This window comes from Daucus carota, chromosome 3 (genome assembly GCF_001625215.2).
Source record: "Daucus carota subsp. sativus chromosome 3, DH1 v3.0, whole genome shotgun sequence".
Taxonomy (NCBI): domain Eukaryota; kingdom Viridiplantae; phylum Streptophyta; class Magnoliopsida; order Apiales; family Apiaceae; genus Daucus; species Daucus carota.
The window spans coordinates 2,575,365-2,590,669 of record NC_030383.2 but is presented as its reverse complement, the minus strand read 5'-3'; the positions used below and the strand labels follow the sequence as shown (position 1 = coordinate 2,590,669).

At 35.6% G+C, this 15,305-nt stretch overlaps 4 protein-coding genes across 4 annotated transcripts; 2 read left to right on the top strand and 2 right to left on the bottom strand.

Moving 5' to 3' along the window:
• The first annotated feature begins 1,691 nt into the window (after positions 1-1,691).
• On the top strand, positions 1,692-4,768 carry LOC108214857 (abscisic acid receptor PYL3). Its single transcript, XM_017387075.2, has 3 exons — positions 1,692-2,042; positions 3,095-3,310; positions 4,097-4,768. The coding sequence occupies exons 1-3, from the start codon at positions 1,926-1,928 to the stop codon at positions 4,313-4,315; spliced, it is 552 nt and encodes a 183-aa protein (XP_017242564.1). The 5' UTR covers positions 1,692-1,925; the 3' UTR covers positions 4,316-4,768.
• A 3,883-nt stretch (positions 4,769-8,651) lies between these two features.
• Positions 8,652-9,647, bottom strand: LOC108212054 (uncharacterized). Its single transcript, XM_064088599.1, has 2 exons — positions 9,098-9,647; positions 8,652-8,899 (listed from the first exon to the last, which is right to left on the bottom strand). The coding sequence occupies exons 1-2, from the start codon at positions 9,645-9,647 to the stop codon at positions 8,652-8,654; spliced, it is 798 nt and encodes a 265-aa protein (XP_063944669.1).
• Positions 9,648-11,247: 1,600 nt separating this feature from the next.
• On the top strand, positions 11,248-13,091 carry LOC108212053 (low affinity inorganic phosphate transporter 4). Its single transcript, XM_017383786.2, has one exon. It carries the CDS (start codon positions 11,293-11,295, stop codon positions 12,865-12,867), a length of 1,575 nt encoding a protein of 524 aa, XP_017239275.1. The 5' UTR covers positions 11,248-11,292; the 3' UTR covers positions 12,868-13,091.
• A 382-nt stretch (positions 13,092-13,473) lies between these two features.
• LOC108213796 (ethylene-responsive transcription factor CRF4) lies at positions 13,474-14,742 on the bottom strand. The gene has a single exon (XM_017385586.2). It carries the CDS (start codon positions 14,470-14,472, stop codon positions 13,585-13,587), a length of 888 nt encoding a protein of 295 aa, XP_017241075.1. The 5' UTR covers positions 14,473-14,742; the 3' UTR covers positions 13,474-13,584.
• Positions 14,743-15,305: the final 563 nt, after the last annotated feature.

The following is a 15,305-nucleotide window of genomic DNA, read 5'->3' as shown; positions in this document are numbered from 1 at the left end:
TGGTCTTCTACTATATTAGGAAAGGAGTTTATGCTGTATTGTCAATTTTTTCGATTCTCGATTCTTCCGTCTTGGGTTCGATTCTTCCTCACCCGATATTATCCGAGATTACGTGGTGCGTCTGCGTGTGTGAAGCCCTCTGAAGTCCAACACGCACGAACCATATGAATGGTTCATGTACATACAAATTAAACGATTACACAAACCACGGGCTATATCAAAGCTTGTATTACATATGAATGGATAGGGATGGATAACAAACTTCACGAGTCGAGATATTTTCATTCCCCATTTCTAGGTATTTCTATCACTTTCTTTCACTTTTATTACATTTTTATCCCTTAATCATTAGTTTTTTCTTCTTTTCATTGTTTTTGTCAATTTAAGCCCTATGATATTTTGTCAAAAAGAAAAAACAAATTTACACAAAATTATAAAATTATTTTCCCCCCACCAAGCTTAATTTATCGAGATTTTAGCAATGATATTTTCATTTAAATGAAACCAACATAAAACTGGACCGAGTGCACAATCGAAATCAGATGATATCATAAAATTTCAATAACAAATAAATAATCGACAGGTGAATAATCTTGTCAAATTGATAACTTTTTTTAATCTACACGTAAAAAGGGTTTTTTAATAAGTCAATATAGAATTCTATTTCAGAAATAATTATGTATCAAAATTTAACTGAATTAAATAAAATAAATATTTTTTTAGTATTCTAAAATTTCTCATTAATTTCCAACAAAGACATTTTACTTATAAATCGATTAAATTCTGATTTGACTAAAAATTATCGAATGAATTCCGGATAAATCCTGAATTATTGATCACTGACTATTTTCGATTGTCTTGGGTGATGATTTTTTTACTATAAATGAAAATAGTTAATTATCAAATGGATCACTTATTATAGCCCAATGTATCATCTGCATCACTGCGAAATTTTTGGTCTCACTTAAATCACTCAACAGACTAGTGGTTGCATTCTGTTAAATCAAATTAAAAAAACTAACGAGAGCAGCTGAGGTGGAAAAGTAACGGCTACTTCTGCTGACTGTATATTCCACTTCACTTCATTCTCCAGTAAACATCATTTCATTCCCCAGTAAACATAAGCGTGTAGTGTATCCGGGGTTTTAGACCTGTACGTGAACTAAAATCTTAATACTACTTTCTAGCTTATTATGTAAAATCTTTTGTCACATTTTTTATATTTGACACTCCTCTTTGATTGCTGCGATTGTTGATCACCTTACTCAGAATCCTCATCCTCTTCTAAATCCTCTCAATCTTTAAAAATATCTTCTTTTTGCCGGACATGACTTGTAGGAATTGCCTCTTCTAGACTAATAACTGGAGGCCATCTAACATAACTTGGAACAAAGCTATACCTCAGGAATTCGTTATACATGACTTGTAGGAATTTCTTTTAGTTTATTTTTAGTTTATTTGTTAAGTTTGAACTTATTTTATTCCTGCAATCTATGTTAGCACCATGTCACCTGAACTTAACGGAAAAAGTTGACTTTAACGTCTTTTTTAATTTGATTTAACGCCATGCAACCATTAGTCTGTTGAGTGGTTTAGGTGAGACCAAAAATTTCGCAGTGATGCGAATGATACATTGGGCTGGAATAAGTTATTCATTTGATAATTAACCCTAAATGAAAAGGTAACATTACCTCAGGAGGGCAGTTTGGACAAACGACACAAGCGCAGAACGGACAAGAACATCGGCACACGGTAATAAGACGATCTGAAAAGGGAAAGTACAGATAAACACACACAAAACTACTATGTAATCATCTATTCTTACACATGTACAAACAATTTGACTTAGCTTCGTGTTGCTGTAATTAAAGCCAGCTCTCTATTGATGATTTAAAGACTATTTGAGCTGAAATTCAAGGTTAAAAATGGGAGATTTAGTAGGAGCTGAGAAGGAGTATATTAGAAGGCATCATAATCACGCAGCTGCTGAGAATCAATGCACTTCTCTGCTCATCAAGCACATCAGAGCTCCGGTTCATCTCGTAATATTTTTTTAATTTTTAGTAATTTATGTTGTGATGTTTTGATAATTGATTGGTGTGGTTTTGTTTTTGTTGATTTGTTTGGTGATGTTTTTTTGTTGAATTTGGATAATTTTATTGGCTGTGATGTGGGATTCGATGTTTGACTTTATTGTTGTCGATTTTGATTCGGATTGGTTATTGGCTAATTTGACATGTATAGGGGAGATTAAGAAGGAATAAAGTTAATTAGCAATGTGTGTGTGTGTGTGTAGGGTTTGCAAGTATTTAGATTCTTGATGTCGGAAAAGTGCGGAAACTTTGCTTTTTGTTGTGCAAAGTTTTCGGTTCTTAGAGTATCTCTATTGAAACCTACTCATACTATGTTTGTATATATGTGGGATAAGTTTTAGATTAATATAATTAGCACCAGAAAAGGATTAGGTTAACCGGTTCTGTTATCGTTCTACTGGAAGCTCAGAAAAGGTATTCTTGTAATTGGTAATAAATTTCAATTTGAAGTAGGTATCTCATGATTCTCGTCTGTTATGTTCTTCATTTTAAAAGTTACTTCTTTTTTATTCGCGTTTTTGTTGTTGTGGTCAATTACGGAAATTTAAGTACTTACACATATGCCTTCAGTCATCTTGAGACTTAAATTAACCCTTCACCTCTTGTTACCAACACGAGAGGGGTATCTTCTATGCTATGTCCTGTAGATCTTCCAGTATTGCAGTAGGATGCTTATAATTGTCAAATGTCAAATAACAGGAAAAGAAGCAAGGAGAACGATAAAGGCATCTACATCTAACTAACATACAAAAAAAAGGGAATATGGCATCTCTGTGCTGTGAAGATCTTAATACCTTCTTGATTCCGTTATCTGGAATCAAGATAAGAATTTTAGAAAAAAGTTTATGTTTTGCACATTCAAGATCATAAATCGTGGACAAAAAAGAATATCTGACATGATATACAGTATGTGGGTGACATGTTTTGCTGAGATATTCAAGTCCTTTTTTTTTTTTGGTCGCTGTTCACTGTTGAAGTTTTAATCATATACTTTATAATAGGTGTGGTCACTAGTAAGGAGATTTGATCAACCTCAGAAGTACAAGCCCTTTGTTAGCAGGTGCATTGTGCAGGGAGATCTTGGGATTGGAAGTCTAAGAGAAGTTAATGTAAAGTCAGGCCTTCCTGCCACCACTAGTTTTGAAAGGTTGGAGCTTCTTGATGATAACGAGCACGTTCTTAGCATCCGGATCGTTGGTGGTGACCACAGGCTCAGGGTATATGCACTACATTCTACAAATTACCTTCCTTTTTCATCTCTTACTCTATTTGTTAATCCCTAAACATGAAGATTGTATGTGTAATTTTTTAGTCATGCGGAATCTGATCTATATTCTTTCCACATTCCTACATCCTCGTAAATTCTCAAGTAGTTTCTCCAAAACATAATAATGTCTATGACTGTCACGCTTCTAGTGATGGGGTTTATTTTTCTCTTCACATGAAGCTGGGAGACAACTAGACAATTTCATTTCTGCGGATATGATCGCTCTTTGTGTAGCTTCAGTTTTCAACTTTTCAGTTTTTTGTTTTCAGTACGAGTCAAAACAGGTATTAGCATACTTTTGAAGTCTTAATATGTGTGGGAATAAAACCTCAGCCTCTAAGTTTTTCTACTACACTAGACTGCCAATTTTAGGAGTATTTCCTTGGATTCACCTGTTAAGATATCCTTTAAGTCTCAGCCATTTAATACTCTCTATCCACACATTTAACAAACTGACACACTTGTGACAAACTTGCAGCATCTGCATGATCACAAACATTTCATGCTATTAGCATTTGAATACATGTTAGTTCAAGTAATCAAATCATCTGAAAGTATGCACATACAGTAATTATTAGGAACTACAAATTATAGACACGTGGACCTTGCAAGGGGCTAAGTTAATTTTTGTAGTCAACTGGATGAGGGGATTCTATGTACTTGGGTTCGTTATTTGCTTATATACTATCTAGCTACTTAACAGTTAACAGTGTACTACTTTTCTTTTCTTTTACAGAACTATTCTTCAATTCTATCCGTCCATCCAGAGATCATTGAAGGTAGACCAGGGACCATAGTTATTGAATCCTTTGTCGTAGATGTGCCTGAAGGAAACACCAAAGACGAGACATGCTACTTTGTTGAAGCATTGATCAAATGCAACCTGAAATCACTTGCTGAAGTATCTGAGCGACTTGCAGTGCAGGGCCGGACTGAGCCCATTGATCGAATGTAGATGTGCTACTAAAACTATGTGGTGAAGGTTGCACATACTGGACTTTCTGAAGTTTCCATAATTTTATTGGGCAGGATTGGGGGACAGACTGGTAGCAATTCTCTTTCATCTACCCCATACAATTCGTGCTCTTCTTTCTTCCCTGGTTTCTGATGTTCTATATCTCAGTTTTGAAATTAGTTTGGATTGCTTTAATGTAGCTTAACAACCTCAGCTTAATAAAGGTCTCTGTCGAGAAGTACAAAAGAAATATCTCTCAGATGTGAAGTTTTGCCACTGGTGGTATATCACCCTCTGTAAGTATGTCTTGGAAAAGGATTTATTTCGGTGTTCCAGTTGTAGCTTCCTGATGTCCTCAAAGGTGAATTATGTAAAATGCTAATTTATAGACCGTCGTTGTATCACTACAGAGATTTTAATAAGTTTATTAAAATAACTATCATCGTCGGCTGACATTGGTATCTATTAGTTTACCTTGACTCCTTGAGGATAATTTTTAGTTACCCAATTTAGAAACAATATGGAGACTTGACTGGGAGGACCACTGAGGTATTTGTCGAATGCACTGTTATATCTTACTATGTTCTCGACAGATTGTGAAAAGAGAGGGAAATAAATGTTTTATTCTTTTTTTGAAAAAAAAGGAGATAATTTAATAAATAATGGCCATACGGCATCTACAAGAATGATCGAGTCGAACAAACATAGAAAAAATTAACATGCCTGTCTTCGTACCCAAGATGAGACAAATAAGCGATGTTGAAATTGACGATGGTACATGTATAGATCTGTGTTCACCATCTTTTCCAAAAACTCCGTTTGAGCTATCGACCACAAATGCAATTCCCGAAAGGCTTTATCTATGAATCCAAACCACTCTCACAAAAGGAGAGAAAAATCACACACTCTCACCAGGGAGAGAAATCAAACTATAATCAAAACAAACTAAAACAATTAGATCTGCACCACGAGGCTTAGGAGATAATCGATCCACTCACAAATCCAAAAAGGCCTCTGGAAGAGGATAAGAACGAAAATCGAAAGTTTCGGTGATATAGATCTAAGAAAACTTTCCCCGAAGATGGAGATTTATTAAGAAACTCAATGAAAAAGCAAGAACAATCAAAAACTAGCAATCAAACGAAAAGATTTGGGGCTTTCCACCGGAAACCGATGGAAGCCCCGTCGGAGATGAAAAGAGGAGTCGGCTAGAGAGAAGGGAGAAAAAGAAAACTAGGGTTTGTCTTGCTCCTAGTTTTCAAAAATGAAGATATAAAATGTAATGTTTTATTCTTAAGAACAAAATGATAAAAATGAGGAATGAACGCAGTCATATTGCATCATATATCTCAAATATACTTGCAATATTTGACAATTAGTGGTTAGTTGTTAACGGATTAAATTAATTATTTTGAAATTAATTAATTATTAGCATATTGACTTAGTTGTTTTGACTAGTTAATTTAACTAATGACTTGAATTAGTTATTAAGTATACTGCTTTCGGTAAATAACTATTTACTTAAACTTTCTGTGTCTTATATAGACAAATATCAAACCTATAATTCAAAAACTTCTCCAAAGTAAGTTTTTCAAGATTAATTTTTTGAGTCCAATCTGTTAACTACAAACATTAAAATTAGATAATTTACTTGATCAAATTTCTAATATATCTAAACCTCTTCCATTTTTTTAATTTTTACACATAATTTAAGCTGCAAAATGAAAAAAATAACTTCCGATTTCATAAAATTGCATTGATCTTTAGTAATCCATGAAAATCTAAGCACATTCATTTGTTCAAAGTTCTTTATAAGAAAACCTGTAGCAAGCTAAAGTTAAAATCCTCACCTTTTCAGGATTTTAGGCCTTTAGAGCAACTCCAAGGGGGAGCTCCTGTTAGGTAAAAAAGCTGATGTGGCAGTAAAAAATCAAAAATATAGCTATCCACCCATCAAAAGTACAGCTCCAACCGGTCTTATCTATTAGCTAAAAATTTAGCAATTCACAACAGAGACGCTACTTCTGCTGAACGTGAGAATCGGCATCTATAATTGACACATCATCTCCCGCGCTGTTCTTTTCTTCCTCCTCCCGCTCCCGCCCGAGCTGTTCTTTTTTTTCCCTCCCGCTCCCACTTCTTCTCTCTGCTGCTGCTTCTCTCTCTGCTACATCAGGAACAGGCGAGTTCATCTTCAATTACTATTGATTTCCTTATCTTTGTGTTGATTTCTTTATCTTTTATGTCATCCCTTTTGAAGTCTTCATATGTATATACATGTATGTATAGATACAATTAGGTTTTTAGTAATTTTGGGGATTTTTCAGAATTTAATTAGTTCTTGTGATTTTGTTGTGAAATTAGAAATGGAGGGATCGTTTATATCTTTGCTTAATGAGGGTTCATTTACTGAAATGGAAGATATGATATATACTCAGCCACCACAATTCCAGTCACAACCTCCACCTATGTCTCAGCCTCAAAGAGAAGCTCCAAAGTCGAAAAAAGGCAAAAGATCAAAGAATTTTTTAATTGAAGAGGATATGTTGCTTATTTCTGCATGGCTCAATGTTAGTATGGATCCGGTGCAAGGAAATAATCAGACTCATACAAGTTATTGGAATCGGATTTGGAACTATTACGAGGGAAATAAAGAAGGGCTGGAAAGTGATCGAAGTGCCACTTCATTGTGTAATCGCTGGTGCGTAATCAAGGAAAAAGTCGCAAAATTTATTGGATTTTACAATCAAATATGTGGAAGGAATCAAAGTGGATTGACGGAGCAAGATAAGGTAGATTCTCTTTTCTTTTGAGGCAATTTTTTTGGCTAAATGGTTGGAGGCTATTTTTAATCATATAACTGCTTTGTTTGTGCTTATGGAATTCTAAAAGATTACTATGTGTTTCAGTAGATACATATATCTACTTGTTAGTTATGCGGTAAAGATTAATCGATAAAGACATGAAAGCAGTGGTCGTAGTTATTCTAACTTTTGATTTTTTATAATATATACAGGCTATTTTCTTTTAGTTGTATGATTAGATTTGTTTCAGTAATTGGATACCAGGCATTCATGTTATGGTTTTACTAAATGTTCCCTGACTTAAGTGATTCTTCCCAGTGGATTCGTGATTCTTATTTAGATATTAAATATCTTGCAATCATATATCGGTTTTGACAATATGGAAGTTGCTCAGAGTTCATTTTGTATGTTAACATAGATAAATAAACCAGAGTCGAAGGAAGAGGTTGAGATGTAGTTTATCCTAATTATGATTTGCCAGTCTTACTACATCTAGCTTGATTCTTGTTGTTATATTCACTTGCATTAACCATTCTATGGCTCATATTTGATTGCACTGACTGTACAACAAGACCATCAACTTGGCTTCTCTTTTATTTTCTGAAGTTCTAGTAGAGTACTTTGTGATAAAACACTTTAAAACACTTTTCTGAAATTCTGCCAGCTTTAAAACACTTGCAATATGTTTATTAGCATAAGCAGCTTTAGCTGATATAGCCTGGATTTTCAGACTAGCAGTTCAACCATATATGCACTGAGGGATTATTATCCTTAATTTATATGTGTGTAATTGGCTTTTAGTATTTGGTCAGTTAGTTAACGCTTTTAACTTCTAACTGCTCTCTCTTTACACATCACAAAGTTAATCCCTTTAAATTTCTGAGTAGCTCACACAAACTCCGGGCTATTCAACAAGTAAGTTATACGCGCTCATTAGAAACTTCACTGAATTCTCTGAATAATAATGGTGAGCAGCTATCAACAAATACAATCAAGTCATACGACTGCAAGCTAGTAAATTAGACATTGCAGAAATCCTGATAAATTATTAATAGGGACTGCTTAATCTCAGAAACTTGGCAAGCTATATCAAATACTGTTTTAGGTTGCAGTGAAAAATAGACTACATGGCTAAAAACTATTCTGCAGATTTAGATAACAGGATACTTAATTAAATACAAACTAATGAAAACACAACCGAAAATATCTATATCATTGTCGTATCACATAAACCACTGACATGTTACTTGTACTGGTTATAGCAATTAGTTTTAAGCTTTAGAGATTTTGGTAATGAATTAGTGAATGGATTCACATGCTAATATCCAAGATTTTCTAAATTTCGAGTTGTCCTTTAACTGCTTGCTGATAAATTTCGTGGGCTGGTGAAAGCGTGAATATTGGCAGTAAGTATGGCTAACTTGATTATGGTTCGGCAACTTGCACTGCCCTGTTTGTTTTTTTGGTCATAATAGCACTGCCCTGTTGATTATCTTTTAGTGACTCAATATAGTTAAATTTCTAATCAGGTACTAGCTGTCTAAATAGAGTAGTGAGATTGCAAACCGAGATTGCAACACTCCAAATGCTCTTTCAACATCCTTTCTAACAGATTCTTGTGCATTTGCAAAATATTTTTTTTTATTACCTTGAGGTTTTGAAATAGTTTTGACAAAAGTTGGCCAAGAGGGATATATACCATCAGCAAGATAATAACCAATATTATATTCATGTCCGTTGATGGTGTACCTCACCTCAGGACCGCGACCTTCTGCCAATTCTTCAAAAAGATGAGACCGATCTAACACATTAATATCATTCAACGACCCTGGTAATCCGAAAAAAGCATGCCATATCCACAAGTCTTTCGAAGCTATAGCTTCTAATATAATAGTTGGTTCATGAACATGACCTGTGTACATACCTTGCCAGCCAGCTGGACAATTCTTCCACTTCCAATGCATACAATCAATGCTACCCAACATTCCGGGAAAGCCTCGTTGTTCATTCTCTGCTAGTAATCTAGACACATCTTCAGCATTTGGGCGTCTCAGATATTCAGTCCCGAAGACTTCAACAATTGATTTGACAAACCTTCTTAGACTCTCTATGGCTGTACTCTCACCAATTCGAACATAATCATCAATTGCATCAGCTGCTGTTCCATATGCAAGCATCCTAAGTGCAGCTGTCACTTTTTGAAGTGAAGACAGGCCACGAACTCCCACAGCATCAGTTCGTTGAGTAAAATAATTATCATTAGCCGTAACTGCTTCTTCAATTCGCATAAACAATGATCTACGCATCCGAAATCTTCGACGAAATTGTGTATCTGTATATGTAGGTGTATCAGAAAAATAATCACGATACAGTCTAGCATGACCTTCTTCTCTATTGCGATCAATCACACGATGATTCATTGTGGAACCACCATGATACGAGATAGAATTTGCTCTTTCACGATGATTATAAATGTAAGCCGCACCCATTCTCATCCTTGTTTGATGCTCTTCTTCTTCTGCATCCATTATATCAAGAATGAATTGTGTAGTATTGTCCATTACAAAAGAGTATTTTGGATATTTGGATTTGAGTTTATGTGTTCTACCAAGCGTGTTTAATTCTCAATTAGGGTAAAATTTACACCTTATACACTTACTGATACCTAAAATTTAGATTTATAAATTAGTGTTTTAATTTTAAAAATTATCTTATTTTTACAACAAATAAATAATATTTGGGAATGAATTAATTTTAAAAATATATCATTTGCATTATAAATAAAATTATTTAAATATTTAAATAACATATATTCTTGTTAAAAACTTCATTTGATTAAATTTAGAAAATAATTTTTTTTGAGTTTTCTTTACAATACATAAATACAATATGTAAATTTAGCCGTTAAATTTGAAAATAGTAAAATAGTAGATTCTTAAATAATATTATTTTAATTAGTCAGAATAAAAAATATATTTATATAAAATATTTATTTTATTGAATTTATAAAAAAATTATTTATAAAATTCATTCACAATAAATAACTATTATTTGAAAAATATAATTATTAGAATTTGAAAATAACAGAATAACAGAATTTTAAATATAGCTAACCATTATAGCTAATACCGCTGAAGCACAAACCTTACAGGTTCAGCAAATTTTTAACAAATCATCTAAAATCACACTTTTAGCTAACAGGTTTACATATCTCCGTTGGAGATGCTCTTAGGGGACATGTGCCAAGCAGTACTAGAGTTGGGCCACGGCCCTGAATCTAACATAATAAGCCCAGTTCTTTCATCACTTTTATATTATTCTTTCAAATATTCGAATCTCATTTTCATGGAATATATGCAATAAGAAAATACATTATAATATAAATAAACTTTTTATATCAATAAACAAAACAAAATTTGACGTTAATATATGTCCTTGCGATGCGAGATGATACACAAACCACCACACGGAGCCAAAATTTAAGTAGACGACAGCTAACTTAATTATCAGAGGTTATTCTCCGTGTTTTGGTTCTTGCTGTCTTTTTAATCAGCTAGCTTAATCAGATGAATAAGAGCCTGCTTGACTGATATTTAAATTATGATTTATGACTTACTATGATTTAATGAGATAAATTAGGAGTTAAACAATTTTGTTTAAATAATTTTGATTTATTAATATTTTATGAGTTTAATTAAAAAAGTGATTCATGGATAACTTATCACTTATGAGTAACTTTTATCAAAAGAAAAGTTTTAATTATTAAGACTAAAAAAATAATTTAAACTAACTTTTAAATTTAAATCAGTTTATTTTTGACTTTTTTTTTTGACAAATTATTTTTGACTTATTTATCACCCAAAAAGATATTTTTCATGACAAATAGTTTTAAACCTGACCCAACAACAACAAGCACACTCTAAATCTCCAAATTAAGTTTAATCCGGTCCTCGAGTACTCAAACGAATAAATGGATATCCTAGATACTTTTCTATCATTGTCTATCAACCCGGCCGTTAAACACAAGCTTAGCCCTAGTTTAAAACGTCATCAAACACTATTTTAAAACCAAATCACTTTCATCAAATTGTCTTTTTACTGTCTATATAAACACATAACTCGGCCCTTGCAAGATCAAGTCATACAATTACGAAACAATTAAAGCTAGCTAGCATGGCTAACAATAATCTCGCTGTGCTCACAGCTCTCGACAATGCGAAAACGCAATGGTACCATGTCATGGCCATTGTGATCGCCGGAATGGGATTTTTTACCGATGCGTACGATCTTTTTTGCATTTCGACAGTGTCGAAATTATTAGGCCGACTTTATTATTACGATCCAACGACTGGGAAGCCAGGGAAGCTCCCGCACCACACCAATAATCTTGTGACTGGCGTGGCGCTAGTGGGAACTCTAACGGGCCAGCTCTTCTTCGGGTGGCTCGGGGACAAGCTAGGCCGAAAGAAAGTGTACGGAGTGACGTTGATTCTTATGGTTGTGTGCGCGCTTTGCTCGGGGCTCTCGTTCGGCTATAGTGCGAATGCGGTGATTGGGACGCTATGTTTCTTTCGGTTTTGGCTCGGTTTCGGTATTGGAGGTGATTATCCGCTCTCGGCTACTATAATGTCCGAGTACGCGAATAAGAAGACACGTGGAGCGTTTATAGCTGCGGTGTTCGCTATGCAGGGGATGGGGATTATTTTTGCAGGCCTTGTTTCGATGATTGTTTCGAAATTGTTTCTTGATTTTGACCATTCTCCGCATTTTGCTGATAATCCGGTCTTGTCCACCCAGCCTCAGGGGGATTATGTGTGGAGGATTATACTAATGATGGGGGCCGTGCCCGCGGGTCTGACGTACTATTGGAGGATGAAGATGCCGGAGACAGGGAGGTACACGGCCATAATTGAGGGCAATGCTAAACAGGCAGCCGCGGATATGGGACGGGTTCTTGAGATCGAGATCCAAGCAGAGCCGGATAAGTTGTCAGACTACAAGGCCGCGAATAGTTATACTTTGTTTTCGGCTGAGTTTCTGAGGAGACATGGCTTTCATTTACTTGGAACTACGACAACTTGGTTTTTGCTAGACATTGCGTTTTACAGCCAGAATTTGACGCAAAAAGATATATTTCCTGTGATGGGGCTTACGAGCAAGGACGTTGATGTCAGTGCTCTTCGCGAGATGTTTGAGACCTCACGAGCCATGTTCGTGATTGCCCTGGTTGGGACGTTCCCCGGGTACTGGTTTACAGTATTCTTCATCGAAAAATTGGGGAGATTCAAGATCCAATTGATGGGATTCATGATGATGACAATTTTTATGTTAACCATTGGAATAAAATATGATTACCTCAAGAATAAGGAGCATAAATGGACTTTCGCAACCCTCTATGGCCTCACTTTCTTCTTTGCTAATTTCGGGCCTAACAGCACAACTTTCGTGCTGCCTGCAGAGCTGTTCCCGACTCGGCTGAGGTCCACGTGTCACGCGATAAGCGCTGCGTCAGGCAAGGCAGGGGCGATATTCAGTGCTTTTGTGGTGCAGAACTACACTTTGGATGGGTCAGTGCCGAAGATCAGGAGAGCAATGTACTTTCTGGCCTTTACAAACTTGTTAGGCTTTTTCTTCACCTTCTTTGTGCCGGAGACAAAGGGAAGGTCCCTCGAAGAGATCTCCGGTGAGGACGACGGCACGGGGGCCGCAGATAAATCGCCTGATAATAACGTCAAGGAATCCATATAGCTCGGTGCATGTACGAAGACCGGGAGGGACATTTATAAGACTACAAATTAAGTGATGTAATGTTATACAGGGGATATGAATAAATGGCTGAAGGACTGTATACACGGTCTTTCGCTTGAGAGGTGATTGTTGTGTGTGTACGTACGTAGGTAAGGTTGTATTTGTTTCTTCTTTCTTGTCTCGAATAAATAAGAGCCTGCAATGTAACTTTGTATTTGCGTGAATTTGAGATGATCAAATATGTATCAATAATGGGCCTGAGGAGGACAATTACATGGGATAGACAATATTTGAGGACAAATTTTAGGGGTACTTTTTATAAACTCGGGCTACACTCTGAGGTCACCCTTAGGCCCGTACAGGAAAGACGATTATTTTTTATCGCTGGTCAAAAAACAGCTCAGTCTAAAATCTTTAGACTGTTTTGAGTCGAATTAATACATTTTCGAGCGGTGGTTGAATATAAGCAAGTCGATAACAACAAATTCGTCAGAAGATATATATTTTCAATTGCCAACAAGTCAAATATTGAAAAATCCTGACACGTAAAGAGATAGCCGTTAATGATTTTGCAAATATTTAACAGTAATTTGAGATGCACACTGTTTAATTGAAAAAACTAATGGCGCCAGAATATAATGGTGGCTGTACACAAAATTAGCAGTAAAACTGCAATCACCTGGCAAAACAAAGACAATATATATAACTATCAAGAGATCAACTTGACAAATTCTCTTCAAAGTAATCACCAACATCCGATGACAATGGTGAACCAATTTCAAGTTTCAGATCATATGGAATCCTCGAATCGTCCTTGTCAGTATAGATTCCGGCCTCTTCTAGTTGAATTGGAATATCAAAATCATCTATTCCCGTTTTCTGATAAAATGAAAACCCGTATCTGAGACAAGCCTCGTGGAACGGAGATGGAATCTCGTATTCTTGGCTCGAAAAATCATCATTCGGGAAAATAGGCTCATTAGGAAAACTAAACGGCTCGCGACACTGACACTCAGACATATGATCCACGTCCGAATTGTCCACTGTCAGACACGGACTTGTGTAATTATTTTCGTGTTTAGAGTACTCTTCTGCTTCCATTTCAAACAGGCTCAAAACTGATGTTGGAGAAGCAACATTCGAGATCTCATCAAGAATTTTATTCTCTGGTTTTTCTGTAGGATGGATAAAATTAGTCAAGGCATCCGGACCTCGAATTCTCAAAGCAGCTGTATCATAAACCCTAGCAGCCTCTTCTGCAGTGTCAAAAGTCCCTAACCATAACCTCACTCGTTGCACTGGATCTCTGATCTCCGCAGCAAATTTCCCCCACGGCCTCCGTCTGACACCCCGGAATTTTCTCCCAGCCGGAGCTGCCACTCTCTTAAGGTTCTCCTTCACTTTTCTTCTGGAGACCACTCCGGTGGCTTCGACTATAATCTCTCTCACATATTTCTTAACCCTAGGCTTATGAAAACTTCCGCCCTCCTCATCACTTGAAGAATCAGTAGCATCAGGATCTGTGACCGAGACGCGCACAATTTTGTGCAAGAATTTCTTGGGCTTACGACTCGATGGCTTCATCAATTTTTTTGGATGCATCATCTGTGGAGATGTGAGGGAGCTAGATGATTAAGTAACAAAGTAGATATTGGTTTTGTAGTTGTTTAAATTGTTGATGTTCTATAAGATATGCTCTGGGAACAAAGTGGAACGTGAGGAGCAAGTCAATCACTGATAAGGAAAGGAGTGTTGCTCTTGTGTTTTATCTCGGACTTTGAGAGAGAGAGGCGTATATAAAGACCAGAGAGAGACTGGGAGAGAGGGAGAGAGAGGCGTATAAAGACGAGAGAGAGACTGATAGAGTCAAAGACTAAAGAGGCTGCTTCAGTTACGGTGGAAAGGCTACAACTCTGAATTCACTGTTTTATAGTAAATGTATAGAAATTAACTCTTCAAATAATTTAATATGATTTTTTATGACAAATCACATATTATTTCAACACTTTTTACGAATATAAATAAAAAAAATTCAAGACACTCTAAACCATGTTAAGTTTCTAATTTACCTAAAATATTAAATACCCAACATGATTTTCACAAAACAGCTCTAAACATGGTTGACAAACTCGGGTGATTATTTAATTAATGAACACTTAAGAAATGGTAGGTGCCTGGCATTTTTTGAGACCGCTTAGATTCGTATGATTTTGTTCTCACAAATTCAACGGATTTTTCCATTTAAAATCCATTCATCATTGTGAAAACGGCATGTCAAATGACCGTTTGGTGGGTGCACGGCTTAGTATACACATCGTACTATAGATGCTGCACCGAAATATATAAATATTCTCTGGGAGAATCTTGATATTTTGGATCCTTTATGTCATGTTAGATAAAATAAGAAATATAATAAATAATAAGTTCTATTTCTGAAT